This window comes from Excalfactoria chinensis, chromosome 22, assembly GCF_039878825.1.
Source record: "Excalfactoria chinensis isolate bCotChi1 chromosome 22, bCotChi1.hap2, whole genome shotgun sequence".
NCBI classification, from domain to species: Eukaryota; Metazoa; Chordata; class Aves; order Galliformes; family Phasianidae; genus Excalfactoria; species Excalfactoria chinensis.
Window position 1 is genome coordinate 52710 of NC_092846.1, and position 20825 is coordinate 73534.

At 52.6% G+C, this 20825-nt stretch overlaps 2 protein-coding genes across 5 annotated transcripts; one reads left to right on the forward strand and one right to left on the reverse strand.

Annotated features, from left to right (window-relative positions):
• Nucleotides 1-1481: 1481 nt before the first annotated feature.
• LOC140261730 (uncharacterized) lies at nt 1482-10286 on the reverse strand. 3 transcript variants are annotated; one of them, XR_011905763.1, is made up of 6 exons: nt 7030-10286; nt 3029-3088; nt 2871-2935; nt 2579-2659; nt 2364-2410; nt 1482-2185 (listed from the first exon to the last, which is right to left on the reverse strand). XR_011905763.1 is itself a non-coding variant. In XM_072355487.1 (6 exons), the coding sequence occupies exons 1-6, from the start codon at nt 9820-9822 to the stop codon at nt 1968-1970; spliced, it is 489 nt and encodes a 162-aa protein (XP_072211588.1). In that variant the 5' UTR covers nt 9823-10286; the 3' UTR covers nt 1482-1967. The 3 variants fall into 3 exon arrangements, 2 of the variants coding, with proteins under 2 accessions (XP_072211588.1, XP_072211587.1); XM_072355487.1 differs by having other exon boundaries at nt 9805-10286; XM_072355486.1 differs by having other exon boundaries at nt 1511-2185; nt 2364-2659; nt 9805-10286.
• Nucleotides 10287-10317: 31 nt separating this feature from the next.
• LOC140261731 (uncharacterized) lies at nt 10318-17643 on the forward strand. 2 transcript variants are annotated; one of them, XM_072355490.1, is made up of 8 exons: nt 10318-12183; nt 13086-13163; nt 14121-14189; nt 14330-14401; nt 14481-14582; nt 14859-14963; nt 15672-15813; nt 15999-17643. In XM_072355490.1, the coding sequence occupies exons 1-8, from the start codon at nt 12078-12080 to the stop codon at nt 16132-16134; spliced, it is 810 nt and encodes a 269-aa protein (XP_072211591.1). In that variant the 5' UTR covers nt 10318-12077; the 3' UTR covers nt 16135-17643. The 2 variants fall into 2 exon arrangements, with proteins under 2 accessions (XP_072211591.1, XP_072211590.1); XM_072355489.1 differs by having other exon boundaries at nt 10322-12953; nt 15999-17641.
• Nucleotides 17644-20825: the final 3182 nt, after the last annotated feature.

Consider the following 20825-nt stretch of genomic DNA (forward strand, 5'->3'; position numbering starts at 1 on the left):
AAAAGACCTCCAAGGTCATCCAGTCCAGCTGTTCACCTGCCACCACCATTTCCCACTAAGCCACGTCCCTCAGAACCACATCTAAACGTTCCCTGAACACCTCCAGGGATGCTGACTCCAGTCCCTCCCTGGGCCGCCCGTCCCAGTGCCCAGCCACTCTTTTGGAGAAGTTTTTCCTAATATCCAGCCCAAAACACCCCTTGTTGCTTTCAAGGTTCTTTCATTTCTTCACAGAGTTGCTCAGAATCGTCGCCTGGGAGGATGCGAACCTAATGAGGTTCAGTAAGGTGAAGTGCAGGGTGTTGGGCCTGGGTCGGGGCAGTCCCAGGTATACGTACAGCCTGGGAGAGGACACGGTGACACGGCCACCACCATCAGCTTTGCACTGTCACCAGCTCAGAACAACCTGCGCCAGCGGGAGTGACCCGCTGTCACCTTCGCTATGATGGAACGTGCCACTCCCCACCTCACTGTGCTCACAGCTACTGCTTGGTCTCCAGAGATGCTCAGCAAGGGTTGATGAGTGTCAGTGGGTGCCACGTTTCCATTTTACTTGTGCTGTGTGCAGGAGGTTTGATTGGGCAGGACCAGCTTGATGCTCAGATCCCTGAGCACTGGCTACCCAGGTGGCCTTTGCTACACGTGCGTCCCAATGTCTGTCTGTCTCAGCGCCCATTGCCCTCGTTGTAGTTGTTAACAGCACTGCACTGTTTGATTTTCCCAGAGGCTGTGCATGATGTGATATATGCACTCGATGCCGCACTCTTTGGCCCAGGTGGTTATGAGATTGTTTTGGAAACGAGCCCCGTTGTCTGACTCCGTTCTATCTGGGGTGCCGTGTTGCCGCAGGATTTGCTTTTCCAGGTCCCAGATAGTATTTCAAGCAGTGGCATTGGGCACGGGAGATGTTTCCAGTCATGTGGTCGTTCCTTCCGCCACTGGAGTTTGTGGGAGTTCATGGGAGTGTGATACAGCCCACCTGCCAGGCCTTACAGGTCCAACCTGAAGGGTCAGCACCGGCCACGGGGCCTGAAGCCCCAATCAAGCAGGGCAGCACCAACCCGAGGGCCTAAAATCACGGCCTGAAAGGCTGGCAGCAGTCATAGAATCATACCCTAGTATCATAGAATGGACTGGTTTGAAAAAGACCACAATGATCATCTGGTTTAAAGAGGGGGGCCATATGCTGGATCGCCATCCCCCAGACCAGGCTGCCCAGAGCCGCATCCAGCCTGGCCTTGAATGCCTGCAGGGATGGGGCATCCACAGCCTCCTTGGGCAACCTGTTCCAGCACGTCACCACCCGTGGCGTGAAAAACTTCCTCCTAAGATCCAACCTAAACCTCCCCTGACTCAGTTTAAAACCATCCCCCTTTGTCCTATCACTGCCCACCCTCGCAAACAGCCGTTTCCCCTCCTGTTTATACGCTCCCTTCAAGTATTTGAAGGCCGCAGTGAGACCGCATGGAGTCATCCAAACTGAGAGGAATAATATAAGGGCATTTATTGAGAGCTTTCTTAACAACTAACAACCAATTGGGGGTAACATTGGCTAATGGGCCAATTATGATGAAGAAGTGTTAGAGGCCGTTATTGTAGGCCATGGCTGCTTTGAGGAGTTAAAGAATGAAAGAAGACCAAGAGAAAAGACAGAAAACGGGGAAAGAGGGACAGACAGGCAGCAAAGCGAGGCGGTTCAGCGCTGGTAGATCCAGCCACGTCCTGCTGTCAGGTGCGGATCTTCAGTCTGATGGGCCGTCGGAGGTTTGTTCTTCAGCTGACAGCGACTCCCGATGACAGTGCAGACTGATTTCCAACAAGTCCAACGTGGTGGCACTCAGCCGCCTGCCAACACTGCCCCACTGCTGTGCCTGTGAGCCCCTGGGGGCAGGATCACAGGAGAGGCTCCTTCCATGGGGACAGAGCCCTGTCCCCTGCCCCACTGCGTAGCCCTGAGCTGGGAGGGGTTATTGAGCTGGGTGGTCAGATGGGCAGCAGCCCATCACAGACCACACGCAGGGTCCTGCTTGCAAAGTACACCACGTAAGCGTACATTGACTGGGGCAGCACCCGCAGCAGGAGCCGATAGAGCAGCTCCTGGTCATAGTGCCGGGCGTAAAATAGGGCAGAGCCCAGCACGGCAATGAGCAGCAGCTGGAGGCAGACGAAGATGAGGCAGATGGTCCTGTGGGGCAAAAGAGGGCCGGGAATGAGGCGTCCCTACCCCATGGCAGCACAGCCCCACACGGTGCCACAGGGGCTGTTTGGGAGCCCCGCTGGCTGCAGAGGGGTCCAGGCCATCAGCCCACTGCCAGGAGCACGGCTGCTGGTAGCGGCACACAGGGCAACAAAGGGATACTCACTGCATCCAGAAGGAGAGCCCACGTCTCCTCGCCCGCTCCTTCTTCTCCTGTAGGTGAAGATGGGGCAGGGATGGTGGTCAGGGCCTGCTGCGCAGCTGGAGTTCATGCAGGACTTGGGAGCCCAGCAGCGCAGCAGCACAGCGCCAGTGCTGCAGGGAGCCCTGTGTGCGGAGAGATCCCCGTTGCATGGGGTGAGGGTGCCGTGCGTTCTGTACCTGACCAGCTGTGCCTCCACCAGCTCCGGCAGCACAGCCCCAGGCACGCGCTCTGCCTCCAGCTCCATCCGATGCTGCTGCCTGTGGGCAACAAGGCTTGGTTGGAGGCTGCCGGCCTCTGCCACCGCGGTGGCTCCCCAGCAGTGTGTGCCCACCCCAGGGCTGGGACGGGGCTGCTCTGCCACGCCAGGCAGCGAAGAGAACCCGAGCCCCGACCCCAGCAGCGCTGCAGTCCCACTGCAGCAGAGAGCCCCGTGTGCAGGCGTGGGGTGCAGGGCCCCGTCCCACTCACCAGGCACCCTCCAGCTCCAGCTCCTCCCGCTCCTCTCGCAGGCGCTGTTCCTCCCGGCGCAGCACCTGGCAGACAAAAGCGTGAGCGTCTGCTGCAGCTCTCCTCCAGGTCCACAACATGGGGTGGGCAGCCCTGCTCCCCTCGCCCCTCCGCACTACCTGGATCTCCTCTGTCTCAGCCTTCAGCTGCTCCTCCAGCTGGGCAATGAGCTGCTTCTCCTGCAAGACAACGGGTGTGCCACGTGGGGTGGCTGCGCTGGGACCCATGGACCCAAGGGACTGGAACCAAGGTCCTCCTGCACAGCCAGGAGCCAGGTATAGCTTACATATATATATGTATTATATGTATTACATATATATATACATATATATATTCCACTACAAATAGTGGAATAGTGTACAAAGGAAAAAGGGTTAAAGAGAAAGTGAGTTTGGTATGAGAGGAATCCCCCTGCACTGTTTCCCCTCATTCCCCCCCCCTCGAACTCCCCCACCCCCCGCAAGAACTCTTGGAGTGAGAGAGAGCCGGGGACAGAAACTGCTGCTGTAAACAACGAAGGGGGAGGTGGAGAGTACGGGGCAATGGAAGTGAAAAGAGCCTTCATGTGCAGAGATCTAGGAAACCTGAAATCCCGGTATTAGCACTGGACACCTCTGGAGAGAAGGAGGTGAAAGTGAGATAGGATGTTAGTAGTTTATGTAATGATGAGAGTTTGGAAAGTGAGAAAGTTTGGGACAGACACAGGCTGAAGAAAGCAAGGACTGGCAAGGTATAGCAGGGATGTCAGGACTGAAGAGAGGTGAACGATATGAAAACAAACCAAACGCAAACTGACTGACAAACAGGTAGTAAGGGAATTGGGAATAAGAACAGCTGTTACTGTTATGGTGCTAGAATAGGGCTGTAGGACCCAGAGATCCCCTCAGGGAGAGGTGATGGGGTGGGGGCTTGAAGAGCCCAGGGAGGGCTCGACCCCACTGGAAGGAAAGCAGTGTGCAAACTGCAATGGGAAATTGCATCTAGGGAAGCAGGATAAAGAGCTTTATTTTCTGGTGGATATGGGTGCTTCTTACTACTCATAGAAGGTTTTGTAACAGTAGTAGAAGCTACTGCCCAACAAGAAAAGGATTTTTTATTTATTTATTTATTTATTTTGGATCAATTAAATATAAGCTAAGAAAACAAGTAGGAATACAGAAATTCTTGTACCTGCCAGGCTACTCTGGCAAGAAATTTAATAAAACTGGAGCTAAGGGTGCAATGATATTGACTGATTAAAAACTGTAACTCTGGCTTTAACACAAACTGGGCAAAACAATGTTGTACCCCCAGGAGTTACAGCAATCCCAAATATGATGCACTTAGGGGTGTGGGCATCAGCACCAAAAATGAAGCCCTAAACAGAAGTTAAATGCAAGAGCTTGCCCAGTCAGGGTAAAGCGGTGCCCTATGAGGATATGTAACTGTAGAAGGATAAAAGAAATAATAGATAACTTTTTGGAGTCTGGATTCCAATTTTGATAGCAAGTGCTGTAGTTTGGTATGAGACTTGAGGGCAAGTAATAGAATTGTTGAATGGATACACTCAGTGGTGACAAATCCATGCACTTTATTAACCAAGTTAAGGAATGAATAGGTGGAATTTTCCTTCTGGATTTGAAGCATGTCTCTTCTGCCTGGTTTGGCCAAAGGAAGCCTAAGGTTATTTGCCTTTGAATACAAAAGCCCTAATATGGGGAGAAGAGTCTTGGTTAACCTGAACAGTGTTACCCAGGGTTGCGAGAACAGCTTTATGACGGTCAACTCGTGAGCCTGAGACCTGGGATCCTCCATCCCAGGGTGGAACTTTACTGCAGCACGTGGATGCCACAGCAACAAAAGAGAACTGTGCAATGGACTGTGAGTTTGCTGAGTTTCTTGGTTTACAGAAAGCACAACTAACTCAACAGCAAGTGACATATTTGGGATATGGGATTACAGCTGGACTTTGAACCTTAAGGACTGCCAGGAAAGAAGCCATCTGCCAAACCCCTGAGCCACAGACTGCCAGGGAACTCCATACATTCCCAGGAATGACAGGATGGTGCTGACTGTGGATACACAGCTATGGACTGATCGTTAAGCTCCAGACAGCTTGATGAAGTGAGTAAGGGATGGCCAGGGTGCCTGAGGGCGGTGGCTGCACTGGTGCTCAATATTCAAGCAGCCTGTAAATCTACATTGGGCCAAAGAATCCCAGTTTTAATATCTCATACAGTGTTTACTGTATTGGAGGCAAAAGGGGAACATTGGCTCTCACCCCAAAGATCCCTGAAATACCAGGCCCGTCCTGATAGAGCAGAATGTTGTAGAAATAATTGTAACTAATATTGTCAAGCCAGTATCTTTCCTTAGCGGAACTCCTGCAGAACCAGGACTACATGACTGCTTTGAAACAACTGAAGCTGCACATTTCAGATGGTCAGTCGGACCTGAAGGACCAAACCCTTAGAAGATGCAGAAGTTCCTGGTTTACTGACAGCTGCAGTTTTGTGAAACAAGGAGACTGTAAGGCAGGATCCAGTCCCCGGCTTGAAATAGGTGAACTAGAGATTTCAGAGATGATGTTTGTGCTTATAGTCCTTGGATCCTGGTCAGTAGCAGTTACTGCATATCCTGCCTTACAGAAATGAACGGGCGCCCGTTGCCCGGGCTTGCCCTCGCCACGACTGCGCACGCGCAGAGCAGGCGGCCGGCGTGCGCGCCGCCGTCCGATCGCCCCTCCTGCCGAGCTTTAAGTGACAGCCGGGACAGCCAATCGGCTCTGCAGGGCGGGAACGCGGCTCTCCCGGAAGAAGGGCGACAGCGAAAGCCAATAAGATGGCCGAACGGGGAAGGGCTGGCCAATAGGAGGGCTGGAGGCCGTGCCGGGGGAGGGGCGTGCGGGAGGCCGTGCCGGGCCGCAGCCTGGGCCTGCTGTGCGTCGGTCTGTCCGGCGGTGCCGCCCGGCGTGCGCTGCTGCTCCGGGCCGCGCGTGCCGGGGAAACGTCTCTTCCTTCTGTGGAAGCCGCCGAGCGCCTCGGCCTGCACTCTGTCATAAATACGCGGCGATGAGCGGCTCGGTGCGCACAGGGCGGCCAATCCGCTGCTGGGACGGCACTGCCGCTGTCAGACCGCGTCCGAAGTCGCGGTCCCTCCGGCTGTGAGCTCCCTCCGAGGACGAGCAGGCCGCCATCAGGTCTCCGCAGCGCCTTCTCCGGGCCGCACGAGCCCGACGATCTTGACTTGCGGAATCAAACTCTATAATCCACTTTAACCCAGTGTGTTTCTCAAGAGCTGTGTGTATGTATGTCAAGGTTCCAGCCTGGTACAGCCTAGAACTGAGACTGATGGGCTGGAGGCACCCACAGACCCACACACCAGGGAAGGGGCTTACTCATTCAGCACCTCAGCTTTCTCTTCATCTGTTGGAACCAGCTCTCCTTTTAAATTTACCAAGAAGGTACACCCATTTTGGCCTGTCTCTTCTGGCCAATGTGCCTGTAGAATGTCTTTTTATTGTTTTTCACATCCCTCGCCAGGTTCAGTTCTGCCTGCGCCTTGGCTTTCCTGATCCCATGCCTGCAACTCCAGACGGCATCCCTGTATTATTCCTAGGTGACACAGCCTTGTTTCCAGAGCTTGTACGCCCCTTTCTTGGCCCTCAGTTCACTCATCGGGTCCTTGTTGAGACATGGCGGTTTCCTACGTCATCTGCCCACCGTCTTATTCAGAGAGATAGAGACCTCTTGTGCTTTCAGGAGGGTACCTTTGAAGAGTAGCCAGCTCTCCTCAACATCCTTGTCGTTAAGGACAGCACCCCAGGGGATCTTGGCCAACAATCCATTGAGTAGCTTGAAGTTTGCTCTTCTGAAGTTCAGGGTCCTGGCCCCATTCTTTGCCAGGCCCACAGCCCTCGAGATCACAAACTCGACCAGGGCATGGTCACTGCAGCCCAGGCTGCCTCCAACCTTGATGCCTTTGATGATCTCCTCAGCGTTGGTGAGCAGCAGGTCCAGCAACGCTTCATCTCTGGACAGTCTGTCCACTACCTGGACCAGAAAGTTATCATCAATGGATTCCATGAGCCTTCTGGAGCTCTTGCAGCTCGCCGTGTGGTCTTTCCAACAGATGCTGTTACCTTAATCAAGTAACCTTAAGGAATCACGTCCTTTGTAATGTGCTTCCGACGGCCCCGTGGCCAAGTTACGCACTGCTTACACCAATGTGGTGGGTGGTAAAATGGCGTTTAATTAACCTCGTGAGTCCCTTATATAGGGCTCCTATTTCATCTAATACATATGCATTACTGAGCATGGGAAGACCTATCGCGTTACAGCACGAGATCTCGCTGATGCCTAATACAACATTTCCCCCTCCCCATGCTCAATAAAGTCATGTCCCGTTACAACGCGAACGCTAGTCCTAAACCTAATATATAAAAATGTTAGTCTCCATATAAATCTAAAATATATAAGTTATCTAAAAAGTGAGGTAGACAAGCTACAATTCATGCAGAGGTAGGTAGTGCAATGTCTAATAATATTAGTGGTTTTCTAATTATTATATCCAAGGCATCTTGGGTTTATACAGTTCCTTCTTCTTCTTAAAGCTTATCATATATCCGTTGGCACTCCATTTTGTCATTAAATATTCTTTCTATCATACGCTGTAAACAACCCAAATAGTCCATCCAGCCAGCTGCCGAATGCATCATCAATTGCAATTTTCTTGGTATGCTCTTGCATCCACTCCAACTTCTTATGAATTGAATCACTGTGGTCGCTCAGATTGAAGCAGCACATACTAAACGGTGATGAGGCTGACTGTAAACTCAGGCAGAAATCTTTCTGCCTAGTTCGATTAGACCATGTGACCCAAATATTTTCTGGTTGTGACATGAGATGAGCACCCTCTCCCCCTGTAACAAACACAAATACATAAAAACACACAACAAGCGATACAACAAATGTCCTTCTCGTAGGTACAAGCAGTGGTTCTTTATCTGTTCCTTTCTTCTTTCCTGAAGAGTCACTTCGCGGTTGCGGCTGGCGGGTTCCCATCCATGACCCAGCTTCCCGCAGGCTTGGCATTTTTCTCTAACCTTATACCGTCTCTCTGGAGCTGTACACTGGTTCTTGTAATGACCTATCTGGCCACATTTAAAGCAGGGGTTCTTAGATTGATTATTTTGTGCGGTCATAACCGAAAGCCATGCCTTTGTCAGGCCATCACTGGGCAATGGTGTTGCTTGTTGTTTGTCCAGCACATACTTAATAATTTCACCCGGAGTCTCCAGATCATCAGGAGCCGCCCGAATGATATCTCTAATATTCTGATGAGACTTTTGCTTAAGACAATCTTTTATAACGGAAGATAATGCTTCCTTAGGTAGTTCTGATCCTTCTACTGCCTGTATCAATCGATTGGCAAATTCAGAGAATGTTTCTGAGGGACCCTGCTTTATCTCTGACCACGGGGAAACAGGTTCTGCTTTTCTTACAAAGTTTCTAAAAGCAGTAGAAGCCGCCCCCGTGGAGGCAAGTAATTCTCCCGGACGGAGGAGCCTAAGCTGCTTCTCTGCAGATCCAGCCAGATCTGCATCCGTTCCTAAAAGCCTCATTAAACTAGTTTTCGGATCTCCCTCCTTCCCATTCGCTGGGTGGTTCGGATCACAAGCAGTCTGTGCTACAACAGCCTTAAGTTGTACCGTCCACTCCTCCTTCCACACAGTAAACTGTACTGGTTCAAGGACAACTCTCATAAGGCTTTCAATATCATATGGCAGTAGGGGACCCGGGGCCATAAGAGCCTCAAAGGTACTCATAGTCATCGGGGACCTCAAGCCCTTTTTCTCAATTGCCTCTATAAACCGAGTCACTGCTTTCGCTTCCAAAGGCACCCAAACTGGTCCTTTCTTCTGGACGACTATCGGAAACACCGCCCAGTCCCGTTCCTTAAGCCCCAACCCTCTCATTGATTCACGGATATCCGACCAATCGGTGGGCTTGCGAGAATCCTCTCGCTCCTCCCTCCTCCGGGGAGACGCGACCAATTGGGTGGGGGTAGGCGGAACCTTTCGTTCCTCCTCTTTTTCCTCCCCCTTCTGGGGAGGCGGGACCGACAGGGCAGGGGTAGGCATTTCCTTTCTTTCCGTCCCTCTCTCCTCCCCCTTCTGGGGAAACGGGACCGGCAGGGTGGGGGCAGGCAATTCCTTTCTCTCCACCCCTCTCTCCTCCCCCTCCTCGGGAGATAAGACAAACGGGGTGGGGATAGGCAATTTTCTTTCCTCCGCTTTTTTCTCACCCTTCTCGGGACGAGATCCCTCCTCCGGAGGTGGGTCTGGGGGTGGCTCAACGCCTCCACGGCGCGCCTCCCCACACGACTCTCCCTCCCTCGGACAAATTCCATCCCCCTCAGGCGAGTAAAAGCTTTGCAAAGAGGGGTATAGGCGGGGATAATATGGTGGCGCCTCCCCAGATGACACAACTTCCGCCTTCTCTTCCGGAGTTGTTTCGGGCGCGGCCATGGCCATTGTGAAAACGGCCGGCGTGGCCGGCGCCATTTTGGGTGCAAAGTCGCCGCCAGAAAGCGATTCCTCCGCACCCCCCGGGACCCCGGACGTCCCAGTATCCAGACCAAAAACCCCAGTCGCGATGGCCTGGACTTGTTTCTCCTCCTTAGCGGCTTTAAGAGCACCCAGGACCAAACCCCAGGTTTTTAACTCCTCCGCTTTATACTCGTGCATTGCTCTATGGAGCATGGCAGCGGTGAAAGAATCCCACCGCTCCGAATCGAGCAGATTACTAGGGGAGGGTAAAATCTGCGCCACCTCCAAACAGGAGATGACGGCAGCTATATCCTTCTTAGAAGGAACATTTCTAACGCAGTGAGTTTTACAAACTCGTGATACTACCTTAATGACGGAATCCATTGTTTTTTCTGGTGCGCGACACCGTACGTCCTTGCACCCTTTGTATATACTCGAGACCTGTAGTCCCGCAGTCTTCCACGGTCCTCGTTTTCTTACGACCGAACCGCAGGTAGCAGCTGCTTCAATTTCCGCCCACCGAGGCGCTTCTACGGGATCTAACCGTAGGACATGCGTCCGCCACGCAGTTAGCCGTCGCACACTACCCCCAGGACGTGCCTCAGAGAGGGCACCAAATGTTACCTTAATCAAGTAACCTTAAGGAATCACGTCCTTTGTAATGTGCTTCCGACGGCCCCGTGGCCAAGTTACGCACTGCTTACACCAATGTGGTGGGTGGTAAAATGGCGTTTAATTAACCTCGTGAGTCCCTTATATAGGGCTCCTATTTCATCTAATACATATGCATTACTGAGCATGGGAAGACCTATCGCGTTACAGCACGAGATCTCGCTGATGCCTAATACAACAAGATGCCAGATGGTTGAAGTCCCCCATTAGGACGAGAGCCCGTGAGCATGACGCCTCCCGCATCTGGAGCAAGAAAGCCTCGTCAACAGCCTCCCCTCGATCAGGTGGCCTGTAGTATACCCCTAACACCAGGTGACCTTTATTAATCTCATCTCTAATTCTACTAACCCACAGGCTCTCAATCTGTTCCTGACGGTTGAGATCACACTGATCACACTGATTACCTGGATGAACCTCAGCAATTTTCACATTCCCAGTAGCACTAAAAGAACAGAAGATTTGAAAGTGTAAAAGCACTGCCTACTTGAAAAAATAAACATCATCGACATAGAATCATCATAGTCACCAAAGTTGGAAAAGGCCTCCAAGATCATCCAGTCCAACAATCAGTTCATCACCAATATTTCCCACTAAAACATGTTCCTCAGTATAATGCCTAAACATCTCGTGAACACCTCCAGGAATGATGGCCAATCACCTTTCTGGGCAGCCCATTCCAGTGCCTGACCATTCTCTCAGAGAAGAAATGTTTCCTAATATATTTCCAACAACTTAGCCTAGATGCCAGTAATAAAAGGTAAATAAACATACTAGAGGCAGAAAATTTGCAGTATTGACGTTTTACCTTTTATGCCATGCTTTTCACATGAAAAAAATCCATTTGCATTGAGCTTACTATATAGTCTGCTTACCTTTCACACTTAGGTAGCAACTTACTATTAGAAATCAAAATGTTCTTCATGAGGCAAAAGAGTCATTGGTATGCCACTTGCATTTGTTTCTGTCAAGATCTGCATAGGTTACATGCTCTAAGGCTGCTGTGTTTCCTTAGCCTCATGTGACTGCTGGGAGCTGTGCAGCTGACACCCTTTGTAAGCTTAGAAAATTCCTCCTATTCATCAGTATACCTTTCATCCTCCTGCATCTCCTTGTTTTTGCCTTCACGGAGAAAGACAGATCTCCATCATTAACTCATTATTATAAACTCAGAGGAAGCTCCTTGCTATTGGATTGAGATTTCTACTCTCTCTTGCTCCAGAATCACAGCAAAGCGGGGTCTCTTTTACATCTACAGTAAGATCAGGAATTTCTTGCCTGAGCAGAACACTCAATCTCCCTTAAGCACTGGAAAACATATGTACCGCCCAGCTGTTAGTAGCCTGGTCTGTAACACTCATCAGAGGTCTTACAAGAATATTTGTGAATGACATCTGAGAACGGCTCAGCTTTTCGCGCAGCACCCACCACAATTAATTTGAGCACTGCACACTGCTGCACTGTCCTGTCTACGTCTAATGTGTGTGTCATCTCATTTAACTAAGTTTAAGTCACAGACGTCTGTGTGTATAGTAAAGGTTTGGCCCTGTCGACGGTTTACAGGCTGGTTTGTCCCAGTTCCGTGACTGGTGGAGGGGAGGGATTCCGCAAAATCTGTGCCTCCAGAAAAGGGAAACAGGACTGTGGGAATACAAGAAGGAATTTACAGAGCAGCAGCTATGGAGCAAGATAATGACTTCACAGAGCAGCAGCTGCGAAGCAGGATAAACAGCATAAGAACCAAGGACACCTCTAGGAAAAGAATGAATGGATCGTGGCTTTGAAGGGGGTTTAGGGCTCTTATTGCAGTAGATTTCCTCCAAATAGCATGTGTGTTTTTTGAACATCCTCGTCTGTCTGCTATAAAAGTACAGCTTTTCAGGTAAAAAAGGGAAGTGTGATTTAAACGCTGGCAGAAGTCATAACTTCAGCCATCTTTGCTGACAACACCTTCCAAGCCAAGCCGTTGTATGATTCTGCATGTCTATGATGCAAGCAGCAGCCCCACGCAGCCCCGGTGCAGCGCATCACAAGAGCAGCAGCCTGCGGGGAGCCGCCACCCGGAATCACAGAGCGGTGAGGTCACAATGCCCCGTCCTATGGCTGTGCTGAGCTGTGCCATGAGCTCACAAGGCCTGGCCGCAGGCTTGGCTCTGTGCGACACTCACTGTGGCTGCAGCGGTGGTGTTGGAAGCATGGTGCGAGTGTGGGGGGCCATGGACCCCATGGGCCCTGCCCGCCTTGTCCTCTTCCTCCTCTTGGTGGCCATGAGTTTCCAGGAGAGCTGTGCTGCTCCGTGGCGAGCACCGGGAGCAGGTGGGTGGGTAGAGCTGGGACCCAAACTGAGCAGCGCTGGCAGCAAGAAGTCGGGCTGTGTCCCCACGGCCCTGTACTACACTTCCCTGGGGCCTGCCTTCCACGGGGGTGTTGTTGGCTAGGGGGTGATGGGTGGCACTGCGGGAGCCGGGCAAGAGCCCGTGGCTGCGCTGCTCCCCAGGGCCGGCTCCAGCCATGCCGGGCTGTGGCTCTGCTCATTGCTGGCTGGAGCACAGCCTTTATCCTGGGAGATGCCCGGGGAGAGTTGAGAAGAGGCGTGCTGGGCGTGCACGAGCATTTCTGCTTCAGGCTCATGGCACTCCCCAGAGATGAATCCCAGTTTCCAAGCCAGAGCCCCAGTCCACAGCCCAGGGGAAGAGACAGGTGTGCTTTCCTCCAGTGCCTCAGTGTGACCTTCCTGTACATCAGAGGCCTCCCAGGAAGAAAGCCCTGGGGGGCTGCATCTTCTTCCCCGTCATCTGCGAGAGATGTGGCACGTGGCCTGGAGAGAGCACTGCATACGCTGCCAGGTGCCAGCCTACGGCTCATCCCGTCCACCCCGCAGCTTTGGAAATCATGACCTGAGTTATTCATCCAGTTACTGAGGGAGAAGGAGATCACACCATGGAGCTGGAACTTCTCACATCTGTTCTTGATTCTAGATGATGAGCTTGGTGCTCCCTTTCCGGATGATCCTTTGGATCCGAACTTCATGCCTGTGCCTGGGGGACAACCCAGGGGTAAGTTGTGAGCGTCTGTTTCCTTGGAGGCTGAACCGTTCCTGCTCTCACGGTTCACCTGGGTGCAATTTGACTGAAGATCCTCTCCGGGTCTTCCAAGCCTGTTTGTGCCTGGAAGGGCTTCCACAGATGAGCCATGAGTACTATGTCTCTCGGAGAGCTGCCACGTTTCAGTGGGAAGCATACCGCTGCCCCTCTGCAGCCGAGGGAGCACAGACCTTTTTTAAGTACTGGAATAGGCTTCCCAGAAAGGTGGTTAAATCGCCATCCCTGGATGTGTTTAAGAGCCATTTGGATGTGGTGCTCAGGGCTATGAGTTAGCAGAGCGTTGTTAGAGTTAGGGTTCTATGGTTAGGCTGCGGTTGGACTTGATGATCTTCAAGGTCATTTCCAACCTGGGTCATTCGATGATTCGGGCTGTGGCCTCTCAAGGGGCCAAATGGTCTTCCATGAGGTCCCTGAGAATTGTTTCCCACGGCCTGGAGAAAGTATTTGGAAAGCTGTGGAATGCCAGCCAGCAGGTCACCTGGCCTCTGTGCAGCTTTGGAATTTCCCCCCCCCCCCGCCCCGTGTCATCACCTGAGCCACTTCCAGCACTGCAGCTCACTAAGGAAACGAGAGATGGGCACACGCAATGGGAACATTTCTCCTCTATGCGTGATGACAGCTGTGTCTGCAGGCAGTGGCTTACCAAAGCCTAGGTTTACCCCGCTCCGTGCGGTTGAGTTTAGAGCAGGGGTGAACTCCAGGAGGGCGTTCCTCTGGGCAGCTCCGCACAGCATTCGTTAAGTACGATGGTGAGGCCCCTGGAGGCAGCCAGGAACTGTTTCCGAGGCGCTCCCGTGCGGAAGGGAGAGAACAGTGTTGTGAAGGAATCCCTGGCTTTAACTGCATCCTGCGTCCTTCTGGCCGAAAGGATGCTCAGTAGCAGTTGCTCTGTCCTGCGTTTGTTTGCAGATGTGACCAGAGGAGGCGATCCAGGTTATCCTCTGATTTCCAGAACGGAGACTCTGTCGGATGGCGCAGGTAGGTCATAGCTTTGAAATTCTTCAGAGAGCTTTTGCTGCCCGTTTCAGTGCCATCTCATGGCACGATCCCCTGTACGCTCTGCTACTCAGTGATGCTGTAGTGTGTGACTGAAACTTTTTGTGGGTCTTTGGTTGCAGAAGTGCCCCCAGTGTGGGCCTTGCCCGGTCATCCGTTTCCTCCTGCGCTGGAGCCCAGCTGGAATCCCAGCAGTGAGTAGTTTGTCTTCACTGACTTGGCTGAGTTCAAGACTTCATGCACAAGATATTTAACTTCATACGTTCTGTTAAGGTCGGGAAAGAGAAGAGGATGAAGCCAAAAGAGGAAAACACTCCCAGGGCTCATCCCGGCTCCTGAAGCAGCTGCTGAAGGAAATGAAGAAGGCAGAGCGTGGTGGGTATACTTCAGTCTGTTCACTGTGGGACCTGGGAAGCTGAGGTCTGACGTACGTGTGTGGGCAGGCTGTAGCCTGCACAGCAGGAAGGGATGGCTCAGAGCCGTGCTGCAGCCGTGTTCCATGTAACACCTTGCAGGTGCTGTCAAGCACCAGAGCTGGTCTGCACCCAGCCAAGAGCCAGAGGCAGCTGCTCCCCCAGCACAACCATTACTTGTCAGAGCTGCTTTGTGCACGTGACATCCCAATCCTACTGCCCTGCTTTCTTTCTAAAGGAACGGACCAAGAAACTGAGCAGGGTGCACGGCAGGAAGGCGGATATCCCACTCTGCCGGTCCCGGACAGAGGAGCGCAGGCAGCAGCAACAACTGGCATGCCAGGTAATTTCTGTCCCGTGATCATACGGTGTCACTAACCAGAGTCACTGCGTGCCTGCAGGCTCTTGCTGCCAGCTCTTGCACACCAGGTCAGCAGCCAGAGCTGAGCGTGTGAGCACAGAGCAGATGTCAAAGAAGCCAGGGCTGGCTCTCTGAAAATGGCTGGCCTTAGTGGGGTGTGGAGAGTTGTTCCAGCAGTGTGCCAGAGAAGGTACTTGCAGACCTCTGTGACGCTGCTCAGCTCCCACCGCTCCCGGATCCCAGAGTTGTGAGCGAAGCCACCTGAGGGTGATGAGCAGGGTCCTGCATGGTAGGAGCCTGCAGGAGCGTTTCTCCCCTGGGCTGGCTCTGGCTGTGCCCTGTGCTGGCTGAAGCCTGACCTTCAGCCTGGGGGGCGTCCCACAGGAGAGCTCAGGACACGCACGCCGGGGAAAGCGTGAGGGATTCTGCTCTGTAGCTCTCCCCACAGACCAAGCCCAGACCCCAGGGTACAGCCCCAGCTCTCGGCCCAGAGGAGGACACGGGTAGTGCCTGTGCAGCCTCTCCCTACCCAGCGAGAGGTGGAAGCAATCCTTCTTGTCCTCCGGTGCTTCGGCACCAGAGACGGAGGCACCCACTGACAAAAAAGACCTCTGGGGTCCGTGAAGCACACTGAGAGATCATCTGTAGCGCAGCTGAAGGTAATGTGGGACATTGTCTCGTTTCTTCCAGGGATGAATGCAGGCGAAAGCACAAAGGCTGGTGCTCACAGACCTGGGCGGAAGCGCCACGTTCCGGTGATGGTCTCAGCGGTGCTGCTGCCTGTGCTGGTGCTGGCCGTTGGTGCTGTGATATGGCTGTGCAGAAACTACCTGTGAGTTGGCCTTTCCCCAGAACACCTGATTGCTGCATTTGGCAATGGAGCATTTGTGGTGCCAGGATCCTGGGCGGCCAAATCGGCTGCTGGCAGTACACTGCCAGGACTCAGGTTGCAAAGTCTTTCAAGTTTCCCCTTATTTCCTGTCAGTGAGTAGTGCTTTCTGAAACTCATTCTCACAGAGTGCGCAAGAGGGAAAAGAGAGCAGCAGAAGAAGAAGCTCCTCCTGATAGCAACGAGGAGATGGTTCCAACTGGAGATGAGAGCTGGGAAAGGCAACAAGACTCTTGCCCAATTGAACAAGAATCTCAGCAATAGTTCCAGTCCGTTCCATTCTGCCACTGGAGAGGCCAGAAGTCTTCCAAGTTTTATTTTATACTTAAAACAAACAATCCAACAACCGTCCCACCCTTCCCTTCCTCCCTCCCTCCCCCCCCCCCAAAAAAAAAACAACACAAAAAAACCAAAAAAGAACAAAAACCCAACAAAAAACAACCCACCCTCAATAAAACAAAAAAACCCCCAAAAATTAGAATCTCAACGCTGTTCTTTTTCTTGGGTACACTGAGGTGACGCTTCTTCTAGCTGAGACTTTGCAATGAGTTTGTGTCACGCAGTTCTCTCTAGAGCTCACTCGGTGACAGCGGGAACAAACCCGGGCTATACAGTCCCCTTCCCCACCTCCCCTCTGATGCTGTAAAGCACAAGCTGTCCCAGCCATGACCTGCCTCTGACATGCTCAGCCTGCAGGGAGAAGATCTGCCTGCGTGTCTGCAGGCTGTGCTCACTTTGCCAGGCACAAGGTTCAGTCCAGAGCTCAGCTCAGTTTACCTACAGCAGAAATCCAGGCTCTGCCAGCCCTGCTGCAGAAACACTGAAGTCCCGTTCTTGCAGTGTCACGCAGTTCTCTAGATCGATCCATGACATTGACAGGAGGGCAGTAGGCCCGTGGGCCCCTCGGGCCCCTAAAATGTGAAGGGAAAAGGGAAAAGGGGTAGGGAGGTGGGAGCTGGGCTGTAGGGAGCAAGCAGCAGTCTTTCTTGCTTACTATGATATCGGAATGCAAGATAACACAATATAAATGACCTTCTCCTGACCCTTGTCCCTGCCTCCCCCTGTCCTCAGAGTGCAGCCACCTGCTCTTGAGGAGGGTAAAGAACTGGGATAATTTATACTTGCTTATCCTGGCACTGTCTGTGGGCCGCTAAGAGAAATCCCTGCATTCCCAAAAACAGAGACAAAAAGGGACAGGCAGAGGAGTGCCTAGTGAAGATGGAACGATGCTTTCAGCTGTGGTTGCTATGGCTGGATACAACCGACCACCCAAGGCTGAGCACGCTCTCCTGTCTCAGCCCCAGTTCTGGAAATAGCCAGAAGAGCCCAGTGTTCTCTTGCCTTCCTTTACTGCTGTGAGCCATTCTGAAATGCACGTTATCAATAGAGCAAAATATCAATTTTTAGCCCCAAAATAAAATTCCTCCCTTAAATAGCACTACTTATCCCCAAAATAGGACATTTTCTACACACACACACACAGACAAACACACACACACACACACAAAACAAAACAAAACAAAAAAAACCCCAAACCATTTTCTGCTGTAAATATCTCCTTTAATGCATTTCTTTGGAGCTGTTTGCCTTTGGAAGACAGTGCTGGCCTGTGACCAAAACCTCACTCCAGCTTTGTATAGAAGAACTGGGGAAACAGTACCATCGTCCCCTGTGAAAAGCAGGATGCAGGTGGGCACCTCCCTTTCTGCTGAGATCCCCAAACCAGAGGCTGCCACTCTAAAGAGAGCTAACTCCACCTCTGTTGGACTTACAAATAAGTTGGGACAGTCGCCACTGGCTTTGACTTAACAACACCTGATGACCCATCACTACTGAAGATCAACATCTGGACTCCCATGGTAGCGACCATCTCTCTCTTGTTTCCTACAAAGACTGCTTGCTTTTATTTCCAACTTTTTCTATTGCCCGTCTTCCCTTCCACATCTCCCTAAACAACTTGATTTGCAATAGACTGGACGGGCTAACATTTAACTCCTTGTGTCTCAATCTCTCCGTCGGGTACACGTATATTAAAAGAACCTCCCTCTCACTCTGATAGTAGGAGCGAGAGAGTGTCGCCTCCCTGAAGAAAAGCAGAGGTAGAGGGACAATGGGGACTCCTCCTTCCGAGACCCCTTGGCTCTGACAGACAGGGTGCCTGCATTTCTTGGAGCCTCGGGTCTCAAGTCAAGGCAGCATTTGAAAGGCGTAGCTGTGCGTGAGGCTGGGCCTGGGCTGGAGATGAGACTGTTCCCTTCCAACCTGCAGCTCCATGAGATCCCGGGTGGGAAGAGAAGGGCTTTTTGGGAGACTCGGGTATAGCTGAGGAGCAAAACACTGCAGCTAATCAACTTGGGAAGGGACAAAGAGAGGCAGAGAAACGGCTGCCTCCCTTCAGTGCTCTGACCTGAAGGCACCCCCGGGGTTTGCATCTGGGCACAGAACTGCCCTGTGTTTGGAGAAGAGTCTGCCTTCTTTGTACAGAAACCCATCGGCTGTTGGACTGCGTGGAAAGAGATGGAGTAAAATACAATCAAGGCCTTGCAGAAATCGGTCCTTTGCTGCGTTCTGGCCATTGGTGCGCTGAACAAGATCTATCGGCCCCACAGGGATGCACTTTCTCCCTGAAACACAGGCCCCAAGGGAAACAATTGCAGCTCCTCACTTAATAGAAGGATCTGCATTCTCTTCCAAACTGTACTTTGAGTAAACACTAGTCCTGCGTCCAAACAGATCGTTAAGGTGCCATGTTGCAATTGAAAATCCAGACCCTGGCTTTGGAAGCCAAAGAGAAGCCAAAGTCTGCTCCCCGACTCCCACCCCGGTCAGGCCCTCAGGCAGCCATCTTAAGAGGGCATGGCTGTGCTCCTGCCAGGCAGGCCGTACCCAGCGGTGAACGTGGCACCGGGAGGGGTGGGATGGGGCTGCCTGGAGCCCCCACTTCACACGGCTGTCCCCTCCTCAGCCCTCAGGAGAGCCGCAGCTCAGCCGGCGAGCTGTGTGTGGGAAAGGCTGTGTCACAGCCAAGGGTCCTGGCTCGGGGCTGCAACATGTGCCTCTTCTGAGCAGTGCAGTGCTGAGCATTGCTCCAGGAACAACGGGCAGTTACTGGGAACATTTCAGAAGCAAGAAGGAGAAGGCCAGAGGCCTGGAAACATGGCCTGTGGAGGAGCTGCCCTGAGCACCCGAGCGCTGAACTTCCAGCACTCAGCGCTCACTCAGCGAGAGCAGCTGCTTTGGACCGGCCCGGCCAGAACCGGAGCCAGAGATCTCAAGGCAGGAGCGGCCTTGGGGCTTCACACTGTGCCGCCGTGCAGCAGATGGCAGCAGAGGGGCAGCCTGGTGGAGTGCGCTCTGAGGAGCTGTCACCTTGCAACAAGGAGCAGACAGCAAGGAGCCTCGTGCTTCTGCTTAGAAATAGAGAGGCAAAGTCCTCAGCACCAAAACACACGGGATCACACAACCACCAAGGTTGGAAAAGACCTCCAAGGTCATCCAGTCCAGCTGTTCACCTGCCACCACCATTTCCCACTAAGCCACGTCCCTCAGAACCACATCTAAACGTTCCCTGAACACCTCCAGGGATGCTGACTCCAGTCCCTCCCTGGGCCGCCCGTCCCAGTGCCCAGCCACTCTTTTGGAGAAGTTTTTCCTAATATCCAGCCCAAAACACCCCTTGTTGCTTTCAAGGTTCTTTCATTTCTTCACAGAGTTGCTCAGAATCGTCGCCTGGGAGGATGCGAACCTAATGAGGTTCAGTAAGGTGAAGTGCAGGGTGTTGGGCCTGGGTCGGGGCAGTCCCAGGTATACGTACAGCCTGGGAGAGGACACGGTGACACGGCCACCACCATCAGCTTTGCACTGTCACCAGCTCAGAACAACCTGCGCCAGCGGGAGTGACCCGCTGTCACCTTCGCTATGATGGAACGTGCCACTCCCCACCTCACTGTGCTCACAGCTACTGCTTGGTCTCCAGAGATGCTCAGCAAGGGTCGATGAGTGTCAGTGGGTGCCACGTTTCCATTGTACTTGTGCTGTGTGCAGGAGGTTTGATTGGGCAGGACCAGCTTGATGCTCAGATCCCTGAGCACTGGCTACCCAGGTGGCCTTTGCTACACGTGCGTCCCAATGTCTGTCTGTCTCAGCGCCCATTGCCCTCGTTGTAGTTGTTAACAGCACTGCACTGTTTGATTTTCCCAGAGGCTGTGCATGATGTGATATATGCACTCGATGCCGCACTCTTTGGCCCAGGTGGTTATGAGATTGTTTTGGAAACGAGCCCCGTTGTCTGACTCCGTTCTATCTGGGGTGCCGTGTTGCCGCAGGATTTGCTTTTCCAGGTCCCAGATAGTATTTCAAGCAGTGGCATTGGGCACGGGAGATGTTTCCAGTCATGTGGTCGTTCCTTCCGCCACTGGAGTTTGTGGGAGTTCATGGGAGTGTGATACAGCCCACCTGCCAGGCCTTACAGGTCCAACCTGAAGGGTCAGCACCGGCCACGGGGCCTGAAGCCCCAATCAAGCAGGGCAGCACCAACCCGAGGGCCTAAAATCACGGCCTGAAAGGCTGGCAGCAGTCATAGAATCATACCCTAGTATCATAGAATGGACTGGTTTGAAAAAGACCACAATGATCATCTGGTTTAAAGAGGGGGGCCATATGCTGGATCGCCATCCCCCAGACCAGGCTGCCCAGAGCCGCATCCAGCCTGGCCTTGAATGCCTGCAGGGATGGGGCATCCACAGCCTCCTTGGGCAACCTGTTCCAGCACGTCACCACCCGTGGCGTGAAAAACTTCCTCCTAAGATCCAACCTAAACCTCCCCTGACTCAGTTTAAAACCATCCCCCTTTGTCCTATCACTGCCCACCCTCGCAAACAGCCGTTTCCCCTCCTGTTTATACGCTCCCTTCAAGTATTTGAAGGCCGCAGTGAGACCGCATGGAGTCATCCAAA

Excerpts from the sequence above, each read along its gene's own strand:
- LOC140261730 (XM_072355486.1), bottom strand. Across the intron at positions 2,936-3,028 it reads CTGAGACAGAGGAGATCCAG|GTGCTGCGCCGGGAGGAACA; the intron begins GTAGTGCGGAGG and ends TTTGTCTGCCAG. Across the intron at positions 2,186-2,363 it reads GGGCTCTCCTTCTGGATGCA|GACCATCTGCCTCATCTTCG; the intron begins GTGAGTATCCCT and ends TTTGCCCCACAG.
- LOC140261731 (XM_072355489.1), top strand. The coding sequence starts at position 12,737 with ATGGCACTCCCCAGAGATGAATCCCAGTTTCCAAGCCAGAGCCCCAGT. Across the intron at positions 13,164-14,120 it reads GCCTGGGGGACAACCCAGGG|ATGTGACCAGAGGAGGCGAT; the intron begins GTAAGTTGTGAG and ends GTTTGTTTGCAG. Across the intron at positions 15,814-15,998 it reads TGGCTGTGCAGAAACTACCT|AGTGCGCAAGAGGGAAAAGA; the intron begins GTGAGTTGGCCT and ends TCATTCTCACAG.